The sequence below is a fragment of the Kogia breviceps genome, chromosome 1, assembly GCF_026419965.1.
Source record: "Kogia breviceps isolate mKogBre1 chromosome 1, mKogBre1 haplotype 1, whole genome shotgun sequence".
NCBI lineage: Eukaryota > Metazoa > Chordata > Mammalia > Artiodactyla > Physeteridae > Kogia > Kogia breviceps.
The window spans coordinates 86,759,436-86,783,432 of NC_081310.1; the positions used below are offsets into that span (position 1 = coordinate 86,759,436).

The 23,997-nt window shown below is 49.8% G+C and overlaps 3 protein-coding genes across 5 annotated transcripts in view; 1 reads left to right on the forward strand and 2 right to left on the reverse strand.

Moving 5' to 3' along the window:
* The window catches only part of SMG5 (SMG5 nonsense mediated mRNA decay factor), a 28,522-nt gene extending 15,712 nt beyond the window's left edge, over nt 1-12,810 (reverse strand). Inside the window, exons 1-7 of one of the 2 annotated variants that reach the window (XM_059054932.2) lie at nt 12,554-12,810; nt 8,200-8,298; nt 7,554-7,677; nt 7,031-7,187; nt 4,986-5,075; nt 3,940-4,029; nt 3,148-3,226 (exon numbers count right to left, since the gene is read on the reverse strand). In XM_059054932.2, the coding sequence (XP_058910915.1) occupies nt 3,148-3,226; nt 3,940-4,029; nt 4,986-5,075; nt 7,031-7,187; nt 7,554-7,677; nt 8,200-8,298; nt 12,554-12,627 (713 nt within the window). In that variant the 5' untranslated portion in view covers nt 12,628-12,810. Of the gene's footprint in view, nt 1-3,147; nt 3,227-3,939; nt 4,030-4,985; nt 5,076-5,673; nt 5,802-7,030; nt 7,188-7,553; nt 7,678-8,199; nt 8,299-12,553 lie in introns of those variants that run through there. The other variant, XM_067038165.1, reaches the window with a different exon arrangement.
* A 1,660-nt stretch (nt 12,811-14,470) lies between these two features.
* Nucleotides 14,471-19,187, forward strand: TMEM79 (transmembrane protein 79). The gene is made up of 4 exons (XM_059055313.2): nt 14,471-14,616; nt 15,407-16,209; nt 16,487-16,700; nt 18,129-19,187. Exons 2-4 carry the CDS (start codon nt 15,450-15,452, stop codon nt 18,340-18,342), a joined length of 1,188 nt encoding a protein of 395 aa, XP_058911296.1. The 5' UTR covers nt 14,471-14,616; nt 15,407-15,449; the 3' UTR covers nt 18,343-19,187.
* A 255-nt stretch (nt 19,188-19,442) lies between these two features.
* Nucleotides 19,443-22,431, reverse strand: GLMP (glycosylated lysosomal membrane protein). 2 transcript variants are annotated; one of them, XM_059055325.2, is made up of 6 exons: nt 22,300-22,431; nt 21,533-21,790; nt 21,131-21,331; nt 20,788-21,006; nt 20,060-20,316; nt 19,443-19,945 (listed from the first exon to the last, which is right to left on the reverse strand). In XM_059055325.2, exons 1-6 carry the CDS (start codon nt 22,375-22,377, stop codon nt 19,780-19,782), a joined length of 1,179 nt encoding a protein of 392 aa, XP_058911308.1. In that variant the 5' UTR covers nt 22,378-22,431; the 3' UTR covers nt 19,443-19,779. The 2 variants fall into 2 exon arrangements, with proteins under 2 accessions (XP_058911308.1, XP_066894409.1); XM_067038308.1 differs by lacking the exon at nt 20,060-20,316 and having other exon boundaries at nt 22,300-22,430.
* Nucleotides 22,432-23,997: the final 1,566 nt, after the last annotated feature.

Sequence of the window (23,997 nt, forward strand, 5' to 3'; positions counted from 1 at the left end):
CGGGTGCCTAGAGCCCGTGCTCCCCAACAAGAGAAGCCCATGCACCGCAACAAAGAGTAGCCCCCGCTCGCCACAACTAGAGAAAAGCCCACGCGGGGCAACGAAGACCCAACGTGGCAATCAATCAATCAATCAATAAAACAAAGGTCACATAGCTAAAACATAGTAGAGCTGAGTCTCCAACCCACGTCTGTCTTACCACAAAGCCTATGACCTTAACAGCGTGCTAAACTTTTTAAAAAATGTCGTTTTTCGAAACGTCTTTTAATTACAAAAAGCAGTGATAGAAAAGAAGTACATGTCAGTGGTGAATTAAATATAGCTACAAATTTTTTGATACTCCTTCCACTGAGAAGGTTCTGTGTCACCTCCCCTTAAATCTTGGCAGGGGGTGAGGGTGGGAGACAACAACTATGCAACTGCTTTGACCAAGCGAATACTGCAAGAGTGACTCCACCAGTTTCCAGGCCCAGGCCTTAAGAGATTGGCAGACTGTACTTCCAAGTTTCTTGGGTCATAATTTGCTGTTGGAGCTCTGAGCCACTATGTAAGAAGTCCATCTACCCTGAGGTAGATACCACATGGAGAGGCCCTGAGACTCTATGGAGAGGGAAAGGGGTCCAGATGAACCAACCCTCCAGACATATCAGACCCCCAAATCAGCCAAATACCATTGACTGACCCTAGACAATGCCACGAGGAGGAGAACTGCCAAACTGAGCCCTAGCCAAATGCCTAACCCACAAACCATGAGATACAATTGTTTAAGCATAGTAGAGGAGGACCTTATTTGGCACCTCCCAAACCTGGATGTGTCTGGCTCTCTTTGAAAGTGATTCACCTTAAATCATGATTATGAATGTGATGAGGGATCCAGGACAAGTAAGGGGGGCATTCCCTGGAAGGCACGCAAGGAATGGGAAAGATGCAATGGGAGGTTATAAACCTGGTAATTTGGCTTCCCTGGTGGCGCAGTGGTTGAGAATCTGCCTGCCAATGCAGGGGACATGGGTTCGAGCCCTGATCTGGGAGGATCCCACATGCTGCAGAGCAACTAGGCCCGTGAGCCACAACTACTGAGCCTGCGCTTCTGGAGCCTGTGCTCCGCAACAAGAGAGGCCGCGATAGTGAGAGGCCTGCGCATTGCGATGAAGAGTGGTCCCTGCTTGCTGCAACTAGAGAAAGCCCTCGCACAGAAATGAAGACCGGGGGTTTCCCTGGTGGCGCAGTGGTTGAGAGTCCTCCTGCCGATGCAGGGGACACGGGTTTGTGCCCTGGTCTGGGAAGATCCCACATGCCGCGGAGTGGCTGGGCCCATGGGCCGTGGCCGCTGGGCCTGCACGTCCGGAGCCTCTGCTCCACAACAGGAGAGGCCACAACAGTGAGAGGCCCGCGTACCACAACAAAAACAAAAACAAAAACAAAAACAAATGAAGACCAAACACAGCCAAAAATAATAAATAAATTAAAAAAACAAAAAACAAAAAATCTGGTAATCATATTCAAGAATGAATACACAAATAACAAAGGCTGGACAGGGTGTGGAGAAAAGGGAACCCTCCTACACTATTGGTGGGAATGTAAATTGGTGCAGCCGCTATGGAAAACAGTATGGAGGTTCCTCAAAAAACTAAAAATAGAGTTGCCATATGATCCAGCAATCCCACTCCTAGGCATATATCCAGACAAAACTATAATTCAAAAAGATACACGCACCCCTATGTTCATAGCAGCACTATTTATAATAGCCAAGACATGGAAACGATCTAAATGTCCATTTACAGATAAATGGATAAAGATGTGAGATATATATATATATATATATATATATATATATACACACAATGGAGTATTACTCAGCCATAAAAAAGAATGAAATAATGTCGCCTGCAGCAACATGGATGGAACTAGAGATTATCATACTAAGTGAATTAAGTCAGACAAAGATAGACAAATAACATATGATATCACCTATATGTGGAATCCAAAATATGACACAAATGAGCTTATCTATGAAACAGAAACAGTCTCACAGACATAGAAAACAGACTTGTGGTTGCCAAAGTAGAAGTGGGGGTGGAGGAGAGATAGAGTGGGAGTTTGGGGTTAGCAGATGCAAACTATTATATATATATAGAATGGATAAACAACAAGGTCCTACTGTATAGCACAGGGAACTATATTCAGTATCCTGTAATAAACCATAATGGAAAAGAATATAAAGGAGAATGTATATATATGTATAACTGAATCACTTGGCTGTATGGCAGAAATTAACACATTGTAAATCAACTATATTTCGATTAAAAACAAAAATGAATACAGTGGATGGAAGGCCAGTCTGTAGTGATCTAGTGAAGGAACAGGGTAAATATTTGTTGAAACAGGAAACAGGTTTCCTTGACCAGGAAGGCAGAATTAGGTTATTTTACTTTACACCTTAGTAGCTGACCATTTAAGCTATGAAGACCACCCTTATTCCCTTTAGGCTTTGAAGCCCAGTTCACTATATAACTTCTTCTGAGATAGATTTGGCTTCTCAAGTAGACTTTGGCCCTGATTAGGTGGCAACACTGAGTTTCCCGGCAGTTTAAGTCTCACTAAAACTTAACCAATGGCATTCTCATTTACCTATCAGTCTCATGTGCATTTGGTTATGGTGACTTAGTAACCTAAGCCGAATCAACTTTGGGTGCCCTGAAAAAATTCTTTTTTCATTCTAAGAGCTAAGTGTGAGATCCAGGGAAGCAGTGATCCACCCTGTTAAACTTGTCCCCCCATGCTGTCATCTCTGTCACCTCAAGACACTGAAGCTCTACAGTTCTGAAGTTCTTGTCAGAGGCTACTTTGGTACCATTTTATCAACTATATCAAATTTATTTCCTTCTTCAGGAAGGCAGCAATCCTGTTATTTCATGGTAGCAGACAGCTACTTCAGCTGCCCGAGTATCTACAAGTCCAGGTGGCTGTGTGAAAAGCAGCAGGCCTGCGTCATGATGCCCCTGAGAGAAAGGACCCCCTCAATCTTAGCATTCTCCTATCTATCTCACCCAGGAGCTAGAGAAGGGAGAAAGGGAAGAGAGAAAACAAAGCAGGAATTGTGCAGACATGAAAGTAGGGCTAGGGAAAGAGCTGGCAAATACTCACCAGCGCAGGTAGCAATACATGGCTTCCACATTATAGTACTTGCTGCCGGCAAGGGTGCCCAGCTGGTTGAAGGGCATTCCTGGAGAGAAAGAGAAGTCACACAGTCTGTAGCCATAATACTCACTGAAAGCTGCAAGGCGCAACCCACATTAAGCATCAGAGAACTCATGGGGAGAACAGTGGGTCTGCAGGTGACACTGGTGTCTCAGGTGATCAGCAGCTTAATCTTGCTCCTCCAGGGCGTTATCTATTCTAGACTCACTTCCTATTAGTCTAAGCCCACCTGGACCACCAGGGATTTCAGCACTGACAGCTGCCATTCCTTCAGCAGCAGCTGTGCCTCTTCCAATGCTGACTGAACTCCATGGAGCCCTCTCCTCTATCCCAGTTCAGTCTCTCACCTCTGAATTCTCCTTCCTACATGCTAATCCCCATCTTTCCCTGTAATGGAACCTTATCCCTTCCCTCACTGTGCCTCCATGGGGGCAGCTGAAGTACGGTCTCCTCTTTCTACAGAAACCTCAGGGACAGGAAAGCCATCTTGTCTCTCCCTCTTCTTCTGCCTCCTTCCTTCTTAGTTCAAGACTTTCCCATTTCTCTTCTCCTTCCACCATCTTCTGAGTGTGTGTTACAAGGGGCAGAATGCAGAACCAAGGTAAAGTATGAAAGAATTGAGAATGGGTGGGAAGGACCTAGGGGGTAGTGAGTATGGCCTGCCTGCCATCTCAACATTGTCTTCCTCTTGGAAAATGCTGCTGGGTTGGGAGGCCCCAGTGCGGGGGGTCCACTTACCAATTTGGGGAGCCACTGACAGGGCTTGGTAGTAAAATCTCTCAGCTAGCAGCTCAGTGTCTACGCCAGCTAATTCATTCTGATATCGTGCTGCAGGAGGGAGAGGAGGAAAAGAAATACAATGATTCCGTGTTTCAGAAAAACCTCCCCTCATCTGGGAGTCTACTCTGGAGAACTGTAATAAGAGCCTGGGAGGAAGATACCTGAGCTAGAAGGCAGGCTGCTTGGGTCTCTGGCACAGTCTTAAGTCTGCATGACTATGGGCAAATTGTTCAACTCTCTCTTCCTTGTTGGTAGGTCCAAAATGTAAAGAATATTTAGTGTTTGTAAAGTAAAGAGGCTCTTCTTGATTATCTCTTCCCAATGAAGGGGCTGCAGCATATATAAATGCTTGAAAAGACTTCTGATATTTGGTTCTGGAATTCAACTGCTCAGTTCTAGAGAGAAGACATTACTAATGACACTTGGTCAATCTACTGTGAAACAACTGATTCTCTCTGTGCCCCCTGCCTATAAAGGGTCAAGTTGTGGGATGGGGGCAGGGAGATGAGCCTCAGATCAATGGAGGATAACGCATCTGACAGCCACACACCGTTAGCCTAATGACAGAACCTTTGTCCATCAGGACTAGAGACCCGGGAGCCATAAAGCAAGAGAGTACTTTTTCATTCTGAGAAACATATTTCAGGCAGGTAAGTCCTCCCTGAGGTCTAACTGCAATTCCTCCAGGAATCCATGAAGAGAAAACCCCAAAGGAGAAAGACATCAAATTAAAACCTTCCTAACCCACCAATGAAAACAGGTTATCACCCTGACTTTCTTAAAGTGCAAAGACATTTTCCTTCTTCGTGTATTCACCATCCTTTTTGACTCATGAACAAACAGTGAAAAGAAGGAAACACTGTAAACAGACTGGAGGAGAAAAGTTATCAGAGGCCAAACTGCTCTTCCTGCTCTCCAATCATATAAAGGGTGGTACCAACAAGAGCAGTTGGAGCCTGTCCTGTAGCCCAAAACAGAGAAAAATGAAAGGTTCGGATTCTTACACAAATCCCCCAGGTACACTAGACATCGGTGGCATGCCATCTGTGCCCAATCCATCTCCTTCCCTGAGGCAGACACTGGCTTCTTGCATCCTGAGAAAGAGAGAGGGAGGGGGGAGGGGGAGGGGGAGAGGGAGGGAGGGAGGGAGGGAGAAAGAGAGAGATATGTTTATAAGCGCATTCCTCTGTCCCTACCTATGGGGAAACACCTTTCCTAGGTGGAGAAAGGAGATAAAGAACCCAGGGTTAGTTTTAGAACATGGCCTTATGGGGCAGAGAAGACACCCACCCAGGACACATATAGAGACACAGGCTCACAGGTAGACAGAGGTAGGGACACAGAAACTCATAGGCAGGAGTCATTCACAGGACAGAAAGGAACTAGAACAGATGGGCTATGGTCCTCAACCTAGGCCAGCTCCCTGGGGGAAGGTCATGTGAAAGGTCATCATAGGAAGGCTTCCAGAAAGTAGAGGTGAGGCTCAAGTGTCAGTACAGTTGTGGGTGCCTTGGGTAGCAGCTGCCCACCTAAAGGTAAAAGGTTTGCGTAAAGATGGGAAACTTGTCCAGGAAGGATGGCATTTGAATGAGGCCTAGGTAAATGCTCCTGGCTTCTGCCTGGTGGGCGTCCACAGAGAAGGCAGCCTATGGAGAGTCTATCCATGAGGGAAATGAGGTAATCTTGCCTGACCTGAGGATTTGTGGTGGCCAGAGCCAAATATGCATGGGCTCTCTCCTCTCCCTTCACCCAGGCAGCCTTGTAACTTCAGAGAGCTTCAGCTACTTGGCAGGCAGTTTTCCCATGTGCCAGGTACTGTTCTAAGTGTATTAAAATATCAACTTAAGTAATCCTCAAAGCAACCGCATGAGGTAGTTACTCTTGTTACTTCCATTTTACAGTTAAAGAAATCAAAGTTGCACAGCAGGTAAGTGACAGAGCCAGGATTCAACTGGCAGTCTGGCTACAGAGACCATCCTCCTATCCATTCTACTTTGCAGCCACCCTCCTGGATGTGTAGCTCCCATTCTGAGCAGCCCTTCCTAATATTTTTTATAGAGACATCGCTGAGTTGGCTGAATAAGAAATATCAATAAGGAGAAAAACTAAGATGGTTTGGGGAACTGACCCTTTGAAATAAGGGTTCTTAATCTTTGTTTAAGCTATGGACCCCTCTGGCAATCTGGTTTAACACCTATAAATGTTGCCTTGGATTGATGTTGTTTTGTTTTGTTTTATTTTTGGCTGCACCGCGCATCTTGCAGGATTTTAGTTCTCCAACCAGGGATTAAACCCGGGGTCCCAGCAGTGAGAGTGCCAAGTCCTAACCATTGGACTGCCAGGGAATTCCCCATTGTCTTGTTTTTAAATGTTTTTAAATGTACAAAATACAGTGCTCTGCTTCTGACCAGAGAATGCTGCCACACAGGGGTGCAGACACAACCTCCATCTCTGACCCAGAATGTCTTTGTCCTGGTGAGGGAAGGGGCATGGGGCTGGGGGAGGGTAGGGGGTATAAAGAGCAAGGGGAGTTGGACGAAGAGGGAAGGAGCTCTAAAGGATAGCTGAACTGAAGAGAAAACCACCATAGCTGCCAGCAGCTCAGAAGGCCAAAAAGAGATTTGCACTATCTTGAAAGAATGTCCATGATTTCCCCAACGTTTCTAAAAACTTTAATACTTTCATCAAATACTAGGAAACAATCTCTAAAGTTAAAAGAAATGCCAGCCAAATTCAACTGGAAGGAAAAAAATGCTATTAACAACATCTTCCAGTGTCAGACCTACTCTAGATCATTCCATTCCCTCCCCGACTCCCCATCGGTCTACAATCACAGACTGAAGAGGTCTCTCTCTCTCTCTCCTTAAGATCTTTACCCCAAGTCATATGCTTGTTTGGATAAATCCAAATTTCATGAAGCATTTGTAGGTCTTCTAGAATCCTCTCTGCCTGGCTGGGTCACAAGGTACATGGATCCTGAGGGATACGAAAGCCAGAAGTAGAAGCATATGAACTTGCTCCTCGAGCCCACCTTTCAGGTTTCACTGACCTATGAGGGGGTCGGTGACATGGGTCCAGTCGATGCAGCACTGCAGTTCTAGCTGGTAGTGGGACTGGATATAAAGAAGGAGATGCTGGTAGAAGCCAATACCAGCGACCAGGTGTGTCCTGTAGGCACATTCCAAGGTGCTCCGGCTGTGGATATGCTAGAGATTGGGAAAGGGAAGGGGCTAGCTAAGCAACAAGATCAGAGCTCTGCTCCCCCATCCCTAATCATATTCATCTCCCTGAAGAAATAAACTTATCTTCTTGGCTCTGGAACTTTATCCACATCTCCTCTCACTCACAAGTTACCCCTATACCCTTAGATCTACTTCTCTGGTCTCCCCATCTGGGATCAGGCTCCCCTCCTTCCCTGATCCTAATTCCATATGACTCCCTGCCTTTCTGCTATCTCTTCCTTGGTTTCCCTATCTACAACCATACTCTGGCCCACTTGCCTAGCTGTCCTTTTCTTCCTTAGCTTCCCCTCTTTAGACAAACATCTTCCCAAGTTCTTGACCTCCCCTTACCTTTTTGTTAGTCTTGATAAGCTGGATAACTTCGTAGTACACCTTTCTCCACAGCAGCTCCTCAGCCTTCCTCCCATAGTCCACCGGGTGCAAGAACATAAGCTTGACGCAGAGCTCACGCAGCCTGGGAGGGTGCAGAGGAGAGCATGAGAGGGACTGCCCATCCCTTGGTGAGGGACACAGAACTGAGGATAAGAAGGTATTTGCCAACACCCCAACCGACAAATCTCTGTGCCTCCCAATAGACATCCAGGATCCATCAGTAGGACCCAAGACAACAGCAGTCCTGGAAGGCAGTGGGAGCCCCCAAAGACAGAGGCAGGAGCAATAACAACTTTAATAATCTTCATTTCTTCCCTGCACCTTCCTCTCCGTTTTACACTGCCTCTGTACCTCCTCTTTCCTTCCTTCATTATGCAGTATGGCCAACTCCTCCAACTCAAACACCATTCTAATGGTGTTAGATGTAGAAGCTGCAGAGAGTGAGGGATCCCCTCTCCCTCTCAGGAAGGCCAGAGACATCATACCCCATTATTGTACCATGAGGTCAGGAGATAAAAGAGAACATGTGTCTATATGTGACAGGGTTTCAGGTGGAAAGGAATAAAGAAACTGTAAGAATGTGTACTTTAGAGTCTCAGCTTACTTGTTCCTCAGGCTAATGTTCTCTGGTTTGAACACTTCTTGATAAGCAGTTTTGTTGCAAAGGATGAGGTCAAGTCGATGCACAGCCTCCACCACAGCCCTGCAGGGAAATATAAGCAAACAGCCCCTGAGCCATGTGTATGGTTCACCTATGATGTTGGAACACTGATCCTAGAGGAAAAGCTAAAGAATTTGGGGTGGGGAAACCAAATGGCTGCAGATTGAGCTCCATAAAAAACAACATGAGGGCTTCCCTGGTGGCGCAGTGGTTGAGAATCCGCCTGCCGATGCAGGGGACATGGGTTCGAGCCCTGGTCTGGGAAGATCCCACATGCCACGGAGCAACTGGGCCCGTGAGCCACAATTACTGAGCCTGCGCGTCTGGAGCCTGTGCTCCGCAACAAGAGAGGCCACGATTGTGAGAGGCCCGCGCACCACGATGAAGAGTGGCCCCCGCTCGCCACAACTAGAGAAAGCCCTCACACAGAAACGAAGACCCAACAGAGCCAAAAATAAATAAATAAATAATTTTAAAAAATACAAAACAAAACAAGATGAACACAGTCTCCATCCTGATACAGCAGTCCCCTCAGGAGACATCTGGTAATGCTGAAGACATTTTTGATTGTCACTACCTGGGGGAGTGGAAGAAGAGGCATTGCTATTGGCATTTACTGTGTGCCGTTAGATACCCCACAGTACATGGGACAGTCTACCACCATAACTATCCTGCCCCAACTGTCAACAGTGTCAAGGTAGAGAAACTCTGTGATATGGGAAGGTAGACTCTCTCAATGGAAAGAGCATAGGCTGTGATGCCAGGCAAGACATCTAGGGTTTGAACCTGGCTGTGTCTTACTAACTGTATAACTTTGGGCAAAATTACCTACTTCTTTAAGCCTTAGTTACCACATCCATAAAAATGGAAATAATAGCAGTTACCTCAAAGGGCTGTTGTGAGGATTAAATGAAATAATTTATATACAGCACTGGCATACGCTAGGCATTCAATAAATATTGGTGGAATTAATAAATTATTATTATGCAAAGGCTTATTACCTCTTGACATAAAGGAAAGGCCTTCCTAATATAAAATTCTGCTTTGGAATAATGGGGTAAGAGAAAGTGGGAGGGTGTCCCTAAACTGCTTAGTTATAAGGTCTCCTGGATCCTGCTGAAGGAACTGTTTCTTTAATATAAAGTGTAGGCTCTGGAACCAGACAGCCTGGGTTCAAATCCTAGCTCTACTTCTTACCAGCTATGTGGTCCTGGGTAAAAGATCTAACTTCTGGGACTTCCCTGGTGGTCCAGTGGTAAAGAATCTGCCGTCCAATGAAGGGGACGTGGGTTCAATCCTTGGTCGGGGAACTAAGATCCCACATGCCACGGGGCAACTAAGCCTGTGTCCCTCAACTAGAGAGCCCGCGTGCTGCAAACTACAGAGCCCCCGCTCCCTGGAGCTTGCACACCACAACTAGAGAGAGAAAACCCACACGCCACAACTAGAGAGAAGCCCACAAGCTGCAATGAAAGATCCTGCATGCCTCAACGAAGATGCCGTGTGCCGCAGCTAAGACCCAACACAGCCAAAAAAAAACAAACCCTTAAAAAAAAAAATCGAACTTCCTTATGTGTCAGTTCTCTCATCTATAAAATGGGATTAATATCATCATCTACTTTGTGAGGGTTAAATTAGCTAATACATAAAGCACTTGTAACAGTGCCTTGTACACAGTAACTACTCAAAAAATATTAGTCTTCATCCTGAGGAAGATATTCCAGACCCTAAAAGAAAAGTTCAAGGAAACTCTACAATGGATGGCCAAGAGGTACCTGGGTAAGTATCATCTCTGGAAGGGTAAAACCCAGAAGACAGACAGCAGCTGTGAGAACAGGTGAATCACGTACTGCTCTAGACACAAAACAACCAAAAAATAGGGAGTGATGATTCCTAAAACAGTCCAAAATTGTTTCACTGAAACATGCTCAGTGAAAGTGGGCCTCAGCAGGCTAGCATCTTGTGGTGGCTCAGGTGGTACACCACTAAAAGCTGTCCTGTACAGGGCGAAGTGACCGCCAACACCCAGCTGAGTGGGTGGGATGGTAATCAAGGCCTTTCACAGGCAATCTTAAGAGCCCAGCATTTCTCCAAACACCTCCTGGGCTGCCTAGAGGTGGAAGCCAAGACCTTTCAGCCATCCTGGTCCTCAATGCCAAGGGCAGCACCAGGCAGCCATCAGTGATATGCCAGCTTAGTCCCCAGGAAAGGGCTTTTGATTTTAACTTCAGTGCTATGCACAGATGTAAAGAGGCTGTGTGTGTATGTATTTTTATGGACAGGCCCCAGAGCTTTCCTTAGATTCTCAATTCAAAAAGGTTAGTAACCACTACTCAAGGAAGTTCTAATTGCAAACTCTTAAACCTGAGAGGTCTCCGCACTTTCTTCTACATTTCCCGTCAGACCCTAAGCTCATCCACTAAACTGTAATCTCCTTTAGAACAAAAACTACAAAAACCAGTCATGTGTCTCATTCACTATTGTAACCCTAGGCCTAGCACAGTGTTAAAAAAGGAAAATACGTTTTTAAAAAAACAGTTAAAATTGGCCTAATTAACTGGTGCTTGTGTCCCTTCCAGCATCCCTTTTCCAGCTGCCTTTTCTGAGGGGCTTAAAACATTTCAGAATTTCATTGCTGTAAACAGACTGTGGGAATTTCCCAAATTTACTGAAGGTCGGATGACAGTTACATAGTCTAACAACATATTTACCTTGGGCCAAGAAATCAGACCTTCCTCCCCCAGTTCTTCCCACCAATCAACAGTGCTATAATAAATAATAAAAAGAGATCCGCTGCCTCAAATTTCCATCCTGCCCAAAGTCAACAACACACAATTACCAGCAGAGATACCCACGTGCACACATGTAAGCCACACATGCAAACAAGTCAGTCAGTTCTGTGAGGGCAGTGGCTCGAGAAAAAAACAAGATTTGTGAATGATTAGAAGGATGACCAGAGCCATTTCCAAAAGCTGGAGACCAGTAAGGAATCTTGCAAGCACTGCCCACGCTCTGTCTGACAGGCAGCACTGACACTCGGCAGCATGACATGGCACACGTGCCATCCCAGCCAACTGCTCACCCACCTGGAGACTGCTTGGGGCAGCCCACAGTGAGAGCCCAGGGGCTGACAGATTGGATCACTTTTCTATTTTTGGATCAGCCTATACTCCCCTCTACCTTCTGGCTTAAGAAGCCAGAGCAGGAAGGATGCCTACTCAAGGGAGGAAAAGACAACATGTTCTTGACTATTTCACTGTCAAGATGAGGCCCATGGCTCTGAAGCTGGTCTTCTCATGCAAACACCTCTGGTTCTATAGAGCCTGAGCCGAATGAAAACCCCAAACCCTACTCTGTATTAGAAAGCAGAAAACTCAATTTGGTCTCTATGCTTCAACCTATTTTGATCCAGTTCAAGAGCCCATGTTTCAGTTGCCCCACACAAAAAAATCCTCTACTCGGGGCAGGAGGAGCTCACTCAGGATGGGAAGAGCTCATACTGGCCTGTTCCCAAGAGAGGGCTGAAAGGCTGAAGATGTTGAGGAGTGTGAGTGGCACTGTGGAAATCAGAAACCAGGAATGGAAGTTGCCTGGCAAGAGACTGTAGTCATGAGGCTGGAAGGAAGGCAGAACTCAGGAGTCCCCAGGTGCCCTGAAATGGGCTCCTATGACCTAAGAACATTCTGGACTCAAAGTCCTTCACCGCCCTTCCAGTCCAACAAAATAGTCTTCCAGCCTCTTTCTTTTCATTCCGATTCCCAAAACTTAGAGCCATAAGGGACCTCAAAGCCTATCAAATCCAAATCTCTCCTTTTAAGGATGAGAAAACTGAGGCCCAAGGTTAAACTGCGAGAGAATGGCAAAGCAAGGAGCTGAACCTGGTTCTCTTGATTTCTGTCCAGGGCTCTTTCCTGTAAGTCCTTACAGGGTTCTAAGCACCATTCCCTTCCGGGTTTTTCTCCTATCTGTGACCCCACCCTCACCTTCCCAACCCCTGCAGTCCCCAATTCCCACCTTCTTACCCCAAATCCGCAAAGCTTGGTGCCCGCCCCAAGCTCACTGCGGGAGGTATCCCTCCACGTGCTTCCCTCCCAACCTCCCACCCACCTAATTCCTTCTTCTTTCACCTCAATCCCGGGTTACAGGGCCCCGCCCCCTCTGCTCCCTCCAAAATTGCACCCCCCCTCCCTCGCCCGCACCCTAGCCCGGCACCAGAGCCCGCCCGCCCGGGAGGCCCCGCCCCTCGCTGTCCCCCCACTTCCCTTGGCGGCTGCACTCACGCCCCAGCCCCTCTCACCGGTAAAGCCGCTTAGTGTGGAGGACCTTTGCTTCGGGCTCGCTGCTCTCCCCTGTGGGGGGGCCTTGGCTCATGGTGCCCGGGCCCGGGGGCGGCTCCCGGTCACAGACCCCCGCCACCTACCGCTACCGCCACCACTGCCGTCTCCGGCCGTAGCCGCAGCCGCCACCGCCGCCGGCCCTGCTCGGCCGCCATAGCTGCGAGGCGGCGGCCTGCGACAGCTCCTCCTCCGCCTGCCAAATCTCGCGATACCAACTGGAAGTTGCGGGCCAGTGGCCTGCCGCTACCAAATCTCGCGCAACTCGTTTTCCCTCCCGGGAAGTTGCCAGAACTAACTCTGGGCAGCATGGCCTCTTTCTGGCTTCTGCAAGCCCTTGCGAAAAACTTTATTGACAAAGCTGCCAGAGAACGAACAGTGAACTCTGCCGGGGAGCTGAGACTAAGCTGGATCCGGGCAGATGGACTCACAGCTAGGAGCATGACTTTGCTTTGTCCGACGGTGGTCATTTGGTCCATCCTTCTGCCCGCACCCCCCACCCCCGCCCCATTTGAGCCGAGCCCCTTTCAGATTACTATTTAGGGTGATTCCAATTCTCCATTTCCCCCCATTATTTAAACAAACAAAAAACGTGTATGTGAAAATTTTCTTGGAAAGAGTCAAGCATAGCGTTAAGAGTAAGGCCCTCCAATACAGGACTCTTGTACAGGCACCTCGGCCCTTCAGCTCCCGCACCCCAACCCAAAGATTTCCACTTGCATGTTCATCTCTCACCAGTCCAGCAAACATTTATTGAACACCTGCTGTCTTCCAGTCACAATGCTGGGTTCTGGAGACACAGAGATGAGCAATCCAGACACTGTCCCTGCCCTCACAAAGCTCAAATAACTTCAGGGGAAAAGATCCACAGGACTGAGAAGGTACACCCTTAAGCGTTTCTGCCCCCGGAAAGATCACCTTGGATTCCAATTGCTTTCTTAAACCTTAAACCTAACCTAAAAGGCAAGGTGTTCAGGGGACCTGTGTACCGCTGTAATGGGAACATAAATTCCTTTTCCAGCCACCGACCTTCTTTCTGGTCCTGAAACAACCTGTCTTTCTCACTAATTGGCCTTTCACTTGCTGTTTCTCTGCCTGGAACACTCGTTCTCCTGATTTCCCATCAGGTCTCAGCTCAAATATCATTTTGGCAAAGAGGTTTTCCCTACTGAAATTGTCATATTGGTTTAGTTGCTAGGCTTCTTTATTATTTGTTATCCCAAAAGAACAAGCTCTTTAAGCACAGAGACTTTTTTTTTTTTTTTTAGCCGCATGGGGTCTGTTGCTGCACGTGGGCTTTCTGGCTTTCTCTAGTTGCGGTGAGCGGGGCCGCTCTTCCAGGGGCTACTCTTCGTTGTGGTGCGCGGGCTTCTTATTGCGGTGGCTTCTCTTGTTGCGGAGCACAGGCTCTAGGCGCACAGGCTCTAGAGCACAGGCTCAGTAGTTGTGGCACACGGGCTTAGTTGCTCCATGGCATCTGGGCTCTTCCCCGACCAGAGATAGAACCCAGGCACGCTGCATTGGCAGGCGGATTCTTAACCACTGCGCCACCAGGGAAGTCCCAAGCACAGACACTTTGCCTGTCATCTTGTTCTTTCCTGTGTCTGTGCCTAGCTAATAATAGGTGCTCAATAAATATTGAATGAATAAGTGTAGAAATTCAACCTCTTTTGGGGTATCCCAATCTACTCCAAGCACCCTCTGATGCCCAAACCCACTTCCTCCTTTGCTTTCCTGTGCTGGGGGTTCCTACGCATCCCATGTTGCTAGGACACACACTTACCTCTATGATCAGCTGCACCCCCACTTTCAGAAAGGATGACGTCCTCCTTTAATGCTTTTTCTGTCGGCAGATTCAGCAGGGCGGGGCCTGCCCCTTTAAACTGGGCCCCACCTGCTCTGGTCAGACTGGTTTGGAGACACAGGTAAAGGGAGGGAGACGGAGAGGAATACTCGCAGAGCCAGCAGGGAGCTGGGCAGCTCCTTCCCGGACACTGGGGACCCTCTACCTCTCTCCAGATGGAAAGTAAGTGGGTGTCATGGGTCCAAACACTAAGGTTTAGGAGGTCCTTGAGGAGGTGGAGAGAGGGGAATCAGCCCCATCCAGAAGCAGTGAGATGGAGGGCGGCAGGGAGGGAAGAAAGACCAGAGCGGAGGCATGGGAAACAGCCTTGATTAGACTTAGAGGTCAGAATGAACAGACCCAGGCCCTCCGGAGACGTTGTGGGTGGGTTACTGAGAAGTTTGGAAACTGACCAGGTATCCAGATTGGAGACAAAAGAACAGGATGCACTGCTGTTGCCAGCTCCTTGGGACAGATCTCTTGGCAAATCATTGGTATAAGTTGCCAGGAGAGTTCCGGTTGGGTATCTGCAGGGGAATGGGAGGTGTGGAGGTGAAGGGGCAGCTTCTCTGTCCCACAAGATCCTTAGCAGGAATAAAATCCTTGGCAAAATTCTAGACCTCTCCTTTTCCTCCCATTCCTGCATTAGGGTGGCCATGACCCCAGGGGTTTTGGTGGAGGGGGTAGAAGGCGTGGGTGGAGGCTGGCTGAGGCCACAGCTGCCAGCGCCTGTGCCCCCTGACTCACCCTCTCCTGCTGAATAGCATTTGATGTCGAAAGGGTGCCTCCATTTCGGCTCTCCCTTCCATCCTGCCTCCCTCTGTTTCAACACCTTTCTCTGGACCATGTTCTCCCTAAGGTCCCAGAAAGGACTAAAGCCCACGAGGCCAGCTGCCCTGGAGACTTCCTGTTCTGTCATCCCCTCCTGAGGGCCAGAGGATCGCAGCTTCTGACAGAACTTTACTCCCTCCAGGGTGACATGACCTTGTGGTAGACCCCAGAAGTGAAGCCCCAGGATGACAGAACCCGAGACCCTGGCCCTGCTGGAAGTGAAGGGGCCCGAGGCCCTGGAGAAGAGCCCACCCCAGGCTTTGGTCCCCAATGGCCGGAAACTGGAAGAGGAAGATGGGGTTGAGTCCACTGGAGCTGAGTCCTCCAGAGCGGGATCTTCAGCTGGGTCTCCCACAGCTGGAGAGGGGACGGAGGATGGTCTAGACAGCACAGTAAGTGAGGCTGCCACCTTGCCCTGGGGGACTGGCCCCCAGCCCAGTGCCCCGTTCTCAGATCCCCCTGGCTGGAGGAACATTGAGCCTGAGCCCCTTGAGTCAGAGCCACCCACCAAGCTAGAGGAGTTGCCCGAAGATGACGCCAGCCTGCTGCCCGAGAAGGTGGCCCGGGCCTTCGTGCCCATCGACCTACAGTGCATTGAGCGGCGGCCCCAGGAAGACCTCATTGTGCGCTGTGAGGCCAGTGAGGGTGAGCACCGCCAGACCTTCCTGCCCACCCGGGCCACCCACCCTGAGCCCCCGGAGCGCAAGTGGGCTGAGGCAGTGGTGAGGCCACCTGGGTACTCCTGTGGGTGCTGCAGGGGATGCGGAAGCCATGAGGGGCTGAGGGCCATGGCCTCGGTAGGAGCCGCCCTCATCCTCTTCCCCTGCCTGCTCTATGGGGCATACGCCTTCCTGCCCTTCGATGCCCCGCGCCTGCCGACCATGAGTTCCCGCCTCATCTACACGCTGCGCTGCGGGGTCTTTGCCACCTTCCCCATTGTACTGGGTGAGCCTGGGCCCTGCAAGAAGGGAGGGGGCATGTGGGAGCTGGGCTGGAGGGCAGGGCCTGCCTGGCTTGGGGAGCAGGAGAGTTTCCCTTCACTAGACCTGGACCCTCAGGGCCTCCCACACCCTGTCACCCCTGAGTGCCCACCTCCTCCCAGGACCACCTCAGCCCCACCCACGGTGCAGAGCCCATGCCCATGAGCTCTCTATGAACCCTGCCCCCAGCTTCATGCCTGCCACTCCTCTCCTGACCCTATGTGTCCTCCAACCCCACCCAGGGATCCTGGTGTACGGGCTGAGCCTGTTGTGCTTTTCTGCCCTGCGGCCCTTTGGGGAGCCACGGCGGGAGGTGGAGATCCACCGGCGATACGTGGCCCAGTCGGTCCAGCTCTTCATCCTCTACTTCTTCAACCTGGCCGTGCTTTCCACCTACCTGCCCCAAGATACCCTCAAACTGCTCCCTCTACTTACTGGTCTCTTCGCCATCTCCCGGTGAGTTGGGGCTGGGGTGGGGCACAGGGAGGTGCTGGTGCTCGAGAGGCCCAGGCAGCTGAATGTCTGGAGAGCCAGGGAGCTTTCTGGATTCTGCATCAGCACAAATGTGCACCCTGGAAAGTTGAGTCACTTTCTTCCTTGCACTTTACCTCACCTAGTAGCAGGTGATCAGCTCATATGTCTTTCATAAGATACATGTATCAACCAAGAACTGGAAGGTGTCACCTAGACCAACCTCCCACCCATTGCAGCCACTCCTCTGTGGCACCCTGGTCAGGTGGCCATTGGCTGAACATTGGTTGAACAGCCCCTGTGACCAAGTGCTTAGTTCTTTATAAGGCAGTCTTGTTTCATTTTTCAAAAGTCCTAATTATTAGAAAGTCCTTTTTTATATTGTGCTAAAAACTGCTGCCCTCTCTTTCCTCCATTTCCCAGGTAAAAAAAATAGAGACATCACAATTTTGTAATAAGTGATCCTTCATATATTAAGAGGAAGCTGCTGCCCTCCCGCCACTGAGGAGTGTATATTTTGAATGGATCTTCCAAGAGGGGAAATTTGGTTGTGCCTAGTCCATCCCTCCGGGCTTCAAGCTCTCTTGAAGCTGGTTTCCTTACTCTCTCCTTTCCCTCAGCCCCTCTAAAATGGCAGGAGACGAGGTGATGAACAGGCATAGGTTCAAACCATGGTTTTACTATTTCCCTAATGTGTGACTTTGGACCAGTCTTACTTAACCCTTTTGGAATCTTAGTTTCTTCATCTGCAAAAGGGGAAGTAAATACAATGGAATGTACTGCAGCTGTGAAATAATGAAGCTGTTTATATACTAATATAATACAATCTCCAAAATACATTAAATGAGGGGAAGAAATCAATATGCAGAACAATCTCTATATTTAGTATGCTACCAAACTTCCAAAAAAAAAAGGGAGAAGGAAAACATAAATCTTTTCGCTCATATGTACAGAAAACATCACGATGTACAAGAAACCATAATATTGGATGTCTGGGGTGGGAGTGGAACAGAGGTGAGAAGGTGAAGGATGAGAATAGGGTATCTGGGAATCAGTAAAGGAAGACATTTTACTATACTCACTGGTACCTTTGAATTTTGAACCATGTAAATGTATACTGCCTACTCAAAAATTTTTAATTAAAATTTGAAAAGTAAACAAGGAGGGAGGTGAATAATATACACACTTCATAGAGATGTGGGGGTCTAAATTAAATTAAACAGTGCCCCTAAAGTAACTGGTACCATGCCTGGCACATGGTAAGTACATAATACTGGCTGTCTTTAGAGGTATCGGTTGTGCTGACCAACACCCATCTGCTGCCTTCACTTTGTATTCTCCCCATCATCAGCCTGTTGCCAGTTAGCTCATGTACTCCCCTCGAGGAAAGCCCGATCTTTTCTTGCCTCCCAGGCTGATATACTGGCTGACCTTTGCCGTGGGCCGCTCCTTCCGAGGCTTTGGCTACGGCCTGACATTCCTGCCCCTGCTGTCCATGCTGGTGTGGAACCTCTACTATATGTTCCTGGTGGATCCCGAGCGCATGCTCACTGCCTCCGAGAGCCGCCTGGACTACCCTGACCACGCCCGCTCGGCCTCAGACCACAGGCCTCGCTCCTGGGGCTAAGCCGCCCCACCCCCTGGTTCCCAGCCCTGGTACCTGGGTGGGATGAACCCACCTACTGCCCCGACAGGGGTCCCATCCAATCGGAGCCTGGACTGTCCCCTGCTATCCAAGTTGGGGCACTCCCCTTCACCTTTGGAGCCTGGGACAATTAGGCGGGAGGGACTCAGACATTCTTTCAGGGAAAGAGGTGGACAGCCATGTTCCTTAAGGATGCTGAGGGCACAGGACCAGGAGCAGAGGCATGGTTCCTTCCTGAGCAGCCTCCCACCACTGCCACTAGGGCCCACAATGGCTGGACTCTGCTCCACTCTCCAGCCTCCTGTGAGGCAGCCATCAGAGCCACAGCCAAAACTCTGACCATTTCTGTGCTGGGTGTCTAAGCAGAGGGCCTCAAAGAGACTAGAAACCTTGCCCGTGCCTAAAGGTAAGGGCTGGGCATCAGATCAAATAGGACGTTCGTGTTTGGTGAAAACCTTCCTGGGGACCTGGGTTCAGGACCCTCCATGACTGGCCATATAGGCTCTTGAGCCTCAGTCAAGTCAATTACAGCTGTCCCAATCCAGTGTGGCTGCCTCCTCCCTTCCAACCCTTTAGGTCCCTGTAACCTTGCACCTCCAAACTGCCCAGAAGTCATACCTCTCTCATGGGAAGAGGAGCAGACAGGGAAACCTGCCTCCCAAGAGGCGCGTGTGTGTGTATGTATGTGTGTGTGTGTGTGTGTGCGTGTGTGCGTGTGTGTGCGCGCGCGCACCCACACCTGTGGTGGCTGGGAGTGGTTGGAAGACGTAGTGGTTGATGTTAACCCCATATGAATGTGTGTGTAACAATAAACAACTACCGCTGTCTTCCTTGGCTCTTCCTTTGTGTTTGCGCCCTCGTCTCAAGTGTCCCTTCCTTGTTTGATTCAGACTGCACCAGAGACCTCCCAGCTCCGCATGTTGAAGAGTGGCTGGCAGGAGCCTGGTCCCATGGCAAGGGAGAGAACTGGGCCTGGGGAAGAAATGGTGCTGCAAACAAGAAATTGCCTTCCATGCCCACCTCCAGCCCTCTCATTCCCTGGAACCAGACCCAGCAACGCTCACATACTGAGAGACAAGCCCTGGGGAAAAACTTAGTCTATTTCATGCCCTCCAGGGTAGCAGACAAGTCAGAAGGCCTCTCATTTAGGCCTGTGAGTCCCATTCAAGGAAAATGGGGGGTGGAGGGGTGGGGAGGCAACGCTGAGGGGACCCTCCCTCTAGCAATCACTCTGTCCCTGGTCCCTCCTCAAAGTTTGAAGGAAGCCCCACCTGGGTCCACAGGAAGTTGAGGCTGGGCTCTGAGGTTCTGCAGAAAAGCAAGATGGGAAAAGGAAGCAGCTGGCTGGGAATACTGACCCTCAAACCTGCAGACCAGCAAGGCAGGTCCAGTAATGTCCTTCCCTCTAGAGAGCAGGCCTCAATTTATAGGCTGGTATTCTGAGTACCGCTTGTGGCCCAGCAGCAGAAACACGCCTCCTGCCAGCAGCATGAGTGCTGGAGCACCCAGGGCCACTGCCACGATGCCTAGGACTAGCGAGGACAAGGCATCTACTGGAGGGGTGCCCACACCCAGGAGCATGGACCTAGAGCAAGCAGAGTGAGAAACAGAGGTGAGCAGGCTCAGGGGAGAAGGCCGAGAGGCCCAACCCTCCTCCACTTCGACCTCCCAAACCCTTAGCCCAGGCCCTGACTCTCACCAGCTGAGGTAGTGTTTGTCCCAGTAGCCAGGGCCTGTGGAAGCCCCAAATGTCAGATTGAAGGCACAGAAGTTGTTCTGGGACCCAAAGAAGGCTCGGACAATGGGTGACTGGGGGAGAAGGTATGCCAAGGTGGGGTAAAGAGGGGAAGCTTGGCAGGGCATGGCTGATTCCCGGCTCCCCTGCTTCTGGGAGAAAGCCACTGGTCGCCACTGCATGAAGCCTGATGGGAGGGAGCCCCATAGCAGCTGGTCCAACTGGGGAGAAAGGCAAACAGGCAGGATGAGGAGGACCAGTGGTGCCCGACCTTCCTGTTCCCCCACCCTTTCCCAGCCTCCGTCTGTCACGAGTTGCCCTGAATCCTAGGCCTGGTTCTAGAACTCACAGGCTGTTTGCATCAATCTCTCCTCTGTAGAAAGGGGAGCTGGACTGGATGGCACTGGGTCCTTTTCCAGCCTCAACACTCAGCAGGCCTGCACTCAGCTCCCTCCTTTGGGCCCCCGGGCCCTTGCAAATCCCATCTGTCAGAGCACTACTCACACTGTACCACCTTCCCTCTGGCTTCTCCACTGACAGCAGAGACTGGGCTAATTCATTAGCACAGTGCCCAGCACTTAAAGGAGCTGAATGAAGTGTTGCTAAATGGTAAATGATGGAATGATTCTCTGAGGTCCTAATGGGGTCCCCCTTCACCCCACACCCATCTGCTTCTCTGCTGGAAGCCTGACCTGGAAGACGGCAGGTGCATATTCATCATCGATGGAGTGCTGCTCCTGCACTGAGGGGCAGTCAGGGCCATGGCCCAACGTGGCTACCTCCAGCCCAAACAAGGAGCGGTTTCCTCGGGGAGAGGCCCCAACCAGGTCCACCTCTAGCTGGCAGGTGTCTGCTGTGTGCAGAAGGCGAGGGGGTTGGGCTGGTCGGCCAGATCTGGAGAAGGCCTGAACCTAGGATGGAAGAGGCATGGGAGGTGTGGGAAGCAGGTGGATGCCTGTGTTTGAAAGCGACCCCCATCATTGACTCCCACCCTCATAAACCAGCCTTTTGAGTTCTGATTCCCCATACCCTTACCTTGAAGGCCAGGCTGCCATTGGCAAAAGCCCCAGTGGGGTCGTGAATGGGGTGGCCTCGAAATGTGGCACTCAGGGTGGCAGGATCCAATGAGTCAGTGATGTTGTCCCAGGAGAAATCGGCCAAGGAGTATGGGGGATATGATTTTCCTGGAGGCTTTGCGGCCGCATCGGATGTGTTGGTGCTGTCAAACTCAAACAGCTGGCGGGTGGGGGTGGGGAGGGACTAGGCTTGCCTGAGTCCAGCTTTCTCCTGAATCACCACCACCCCCCGTTCACCGGCCCCACCCCAGGCTCTCATACCTGACTCGACTTCACCTACCCCGTCTTCAGTTTCTCCCTCTAACTCAAATGAACCCTCTCCTCTGCACTCTTCCCCTTGGTTCTCCCCCAACCTTCTCACCCTGGTAAAGACGAGGGCAGAAGAAAATTGGATGCTCTCCTTGGGAAGCACCATGAGGCCCCCGTCAGGCTCAGAGGAAATCAGGAGGCTCCAGTTGACACTCAGGGTGCTGTTGGGGGTGTTGGTGGCCACCAGCAGCGCGGCTGGGGGTCCCAGGCTGCTCCACACATAGTGCAGGGTGGAAGTGGCACCCACTGCCTGGATATGAAGCAGGCTCTGGGAAGGGTCCAGCCAGTCAGAGATGACCTTCAGAGACACCTGGAACACGGAGCAGTGGAGGTTCAAGCGAACAGGATCAGGGAGAGACACAGGGCAAAGAAGTTTGGGGATAAGGAGAGGGGCCTTGGAAAATGATGGGGAAAGGGTGGGACCTTGGGGGCCTAAGCAAGAGGAATGCTTGTGGGAGCTAACAGAACCTTGTTGTAAGGGGCAGAGGTGGGGTGGAGGAGAGGTGGGTAGAGCCAGAACTGCCTTGACCCTGGTGGACAGATCAGGGCACAGGGCTGAGAGGAAGAAAAAAATCCAACACTTGCTTGGACCTGGCTCACTCAGGGCTAAGTCAAGGTCCAGGTTTCACGGGAAGACAGGAAGCTCTCACATCCACCCTACTCCACAATCCTGTCCCGTGACCCACGGCTGCTCCGACCCCCAGTTTGAAAAACTCTTGTCAATGCAAGTACGCTCCACTCCCACCAATTGTTTGCCCTAGATTCCAACCACCCTTCAAGGTAGCATATCTTGAAACACCTATTGCTCTAGCCTCTCACCTGGCGGGTCTCCTCCCCCAGAAGGCCAAATGGAACTGCCGTCAGAAGTAGACTCAGGAGGAGCACGGGGCTCCTCATAGCTTCTCATGCAGTCCCGACTTCAGAGGGCGGAAGAGACGCTGAAATCATGTGACTTACAGATTCAGCTGATCTCTTTAAAGGGCGGGACCATCACAACAGTTCTTAAAGAGACCGCCTCCCTTAACCCAGATCTGTGAGTGAGAATAGAATCAGAAAGGTTAGGAGTTAGTCATCCCAGGCTAGATCTGCAGGCCTACTCCCAACCTCTCCTACCCAACTGGTCCTGCTAAAGTTACCTATAAGCAGGCATGATGTCTGGATTCAACATCCAAATGTAATGTTTAGAATGACTCTGTGGCAGGGAAGGCACAGAGAAGAATTTGAAGGAATTCGATGGGAGAGATAGTACACCTCAGAGGGTTCTTTTTGTCAATTTTTAATATTTATTGAGCCCCCAGCTATGCAGGTTCTTGTCCTGGAAGAGCTCACAATTTTAGTGTGGAGGAAAGAAACCTCAGAAGACAGGACATGAAAGTGATACATAATTGTCATAGGAGGGAGTGCATGTCTGGCTGAATGAATGCACTTTTAATTTTTCTTTTTTTTTCTTTAATTTTTAAATTTTCTTTATTTTTTGGCTGCGTTGGGTCTTTGTTGCTGCGCGCAGACTTTCTCTAGCTGCAGCAAGTGAGGGCTAATCTTCGTTGCAGTGCACGGGCTTCTCATTGCAGTGGCATCTCTTGTTGCAGAGCACAGGCTCCAGGAGCATGGGCTTCATTGCGACGTGTGGGCCCTAGAGCGCACAGGCTTCAGTAATTGCAGCACGTGGGCTCAGTAGTTGTGGTGCACAGGCTTAGTTGTCCTGTGGCATGTGGGATCTTCCTGGACCAGGGATCGAACCCGTGTCCCCTGTATTGGCAGGCGGATTCTTAATCATTGCGCCACCTGGGAAGTCCTTTCTTGTTTTGTTTTGTTTGTTTGTGTGTTTTGCCTAATCCTAAAATTATTTTGGCTAATAAAAAATGCATACAGTACAATATTCATAAGGTACCAAAGGGTACCACGCCTATTCCCCCAGCAACCTCGGTCCTTCCTTGAGACAACCACTATTATCAGTTTCTCATGTGTCCTTCATAAAATATTCTATGCATGCTCAAGTGTATGTTTTGGGGTTTTTTTTGGCCATGCCATGTGGCATGTGGGATCTTAGTTTCCTGACCAGGGATTGAACCCGTGCCCCCTGCAGTGGAAGTGCAGTCTTAACCACTGGACTGCCAGGGAAGTCCCTCAAGTGTGTGTGTGTGTGTGTGTGTGTGTGTGTGTGTGTACACTTGATAATACATATATACATATATATACACATATACATATGTATAATAAGATAAAATGGAATCCACTGTTCTGCAGTTTGTTTTTTCACTTATATCTTGAGGAATGTTCTCTATCAATGCACTTGGAGTTGTCTCATTTTCCAGTCTTTCATTGCAGGGCGGACGTTCCATGGGTATGTTTAGCCAGAACCTTGATAGTATCCAACACTGCTATGGCAAACAACACTGAAAGGAATATCCCTGTATGAAAAGCATTTCATACATATTTGTAACCAAATCTATAGGATAAATACCCAGGAGTAGAATTGCCCAGTCAAGTTGCCCTCTATGAGGTTCATCAATTGAC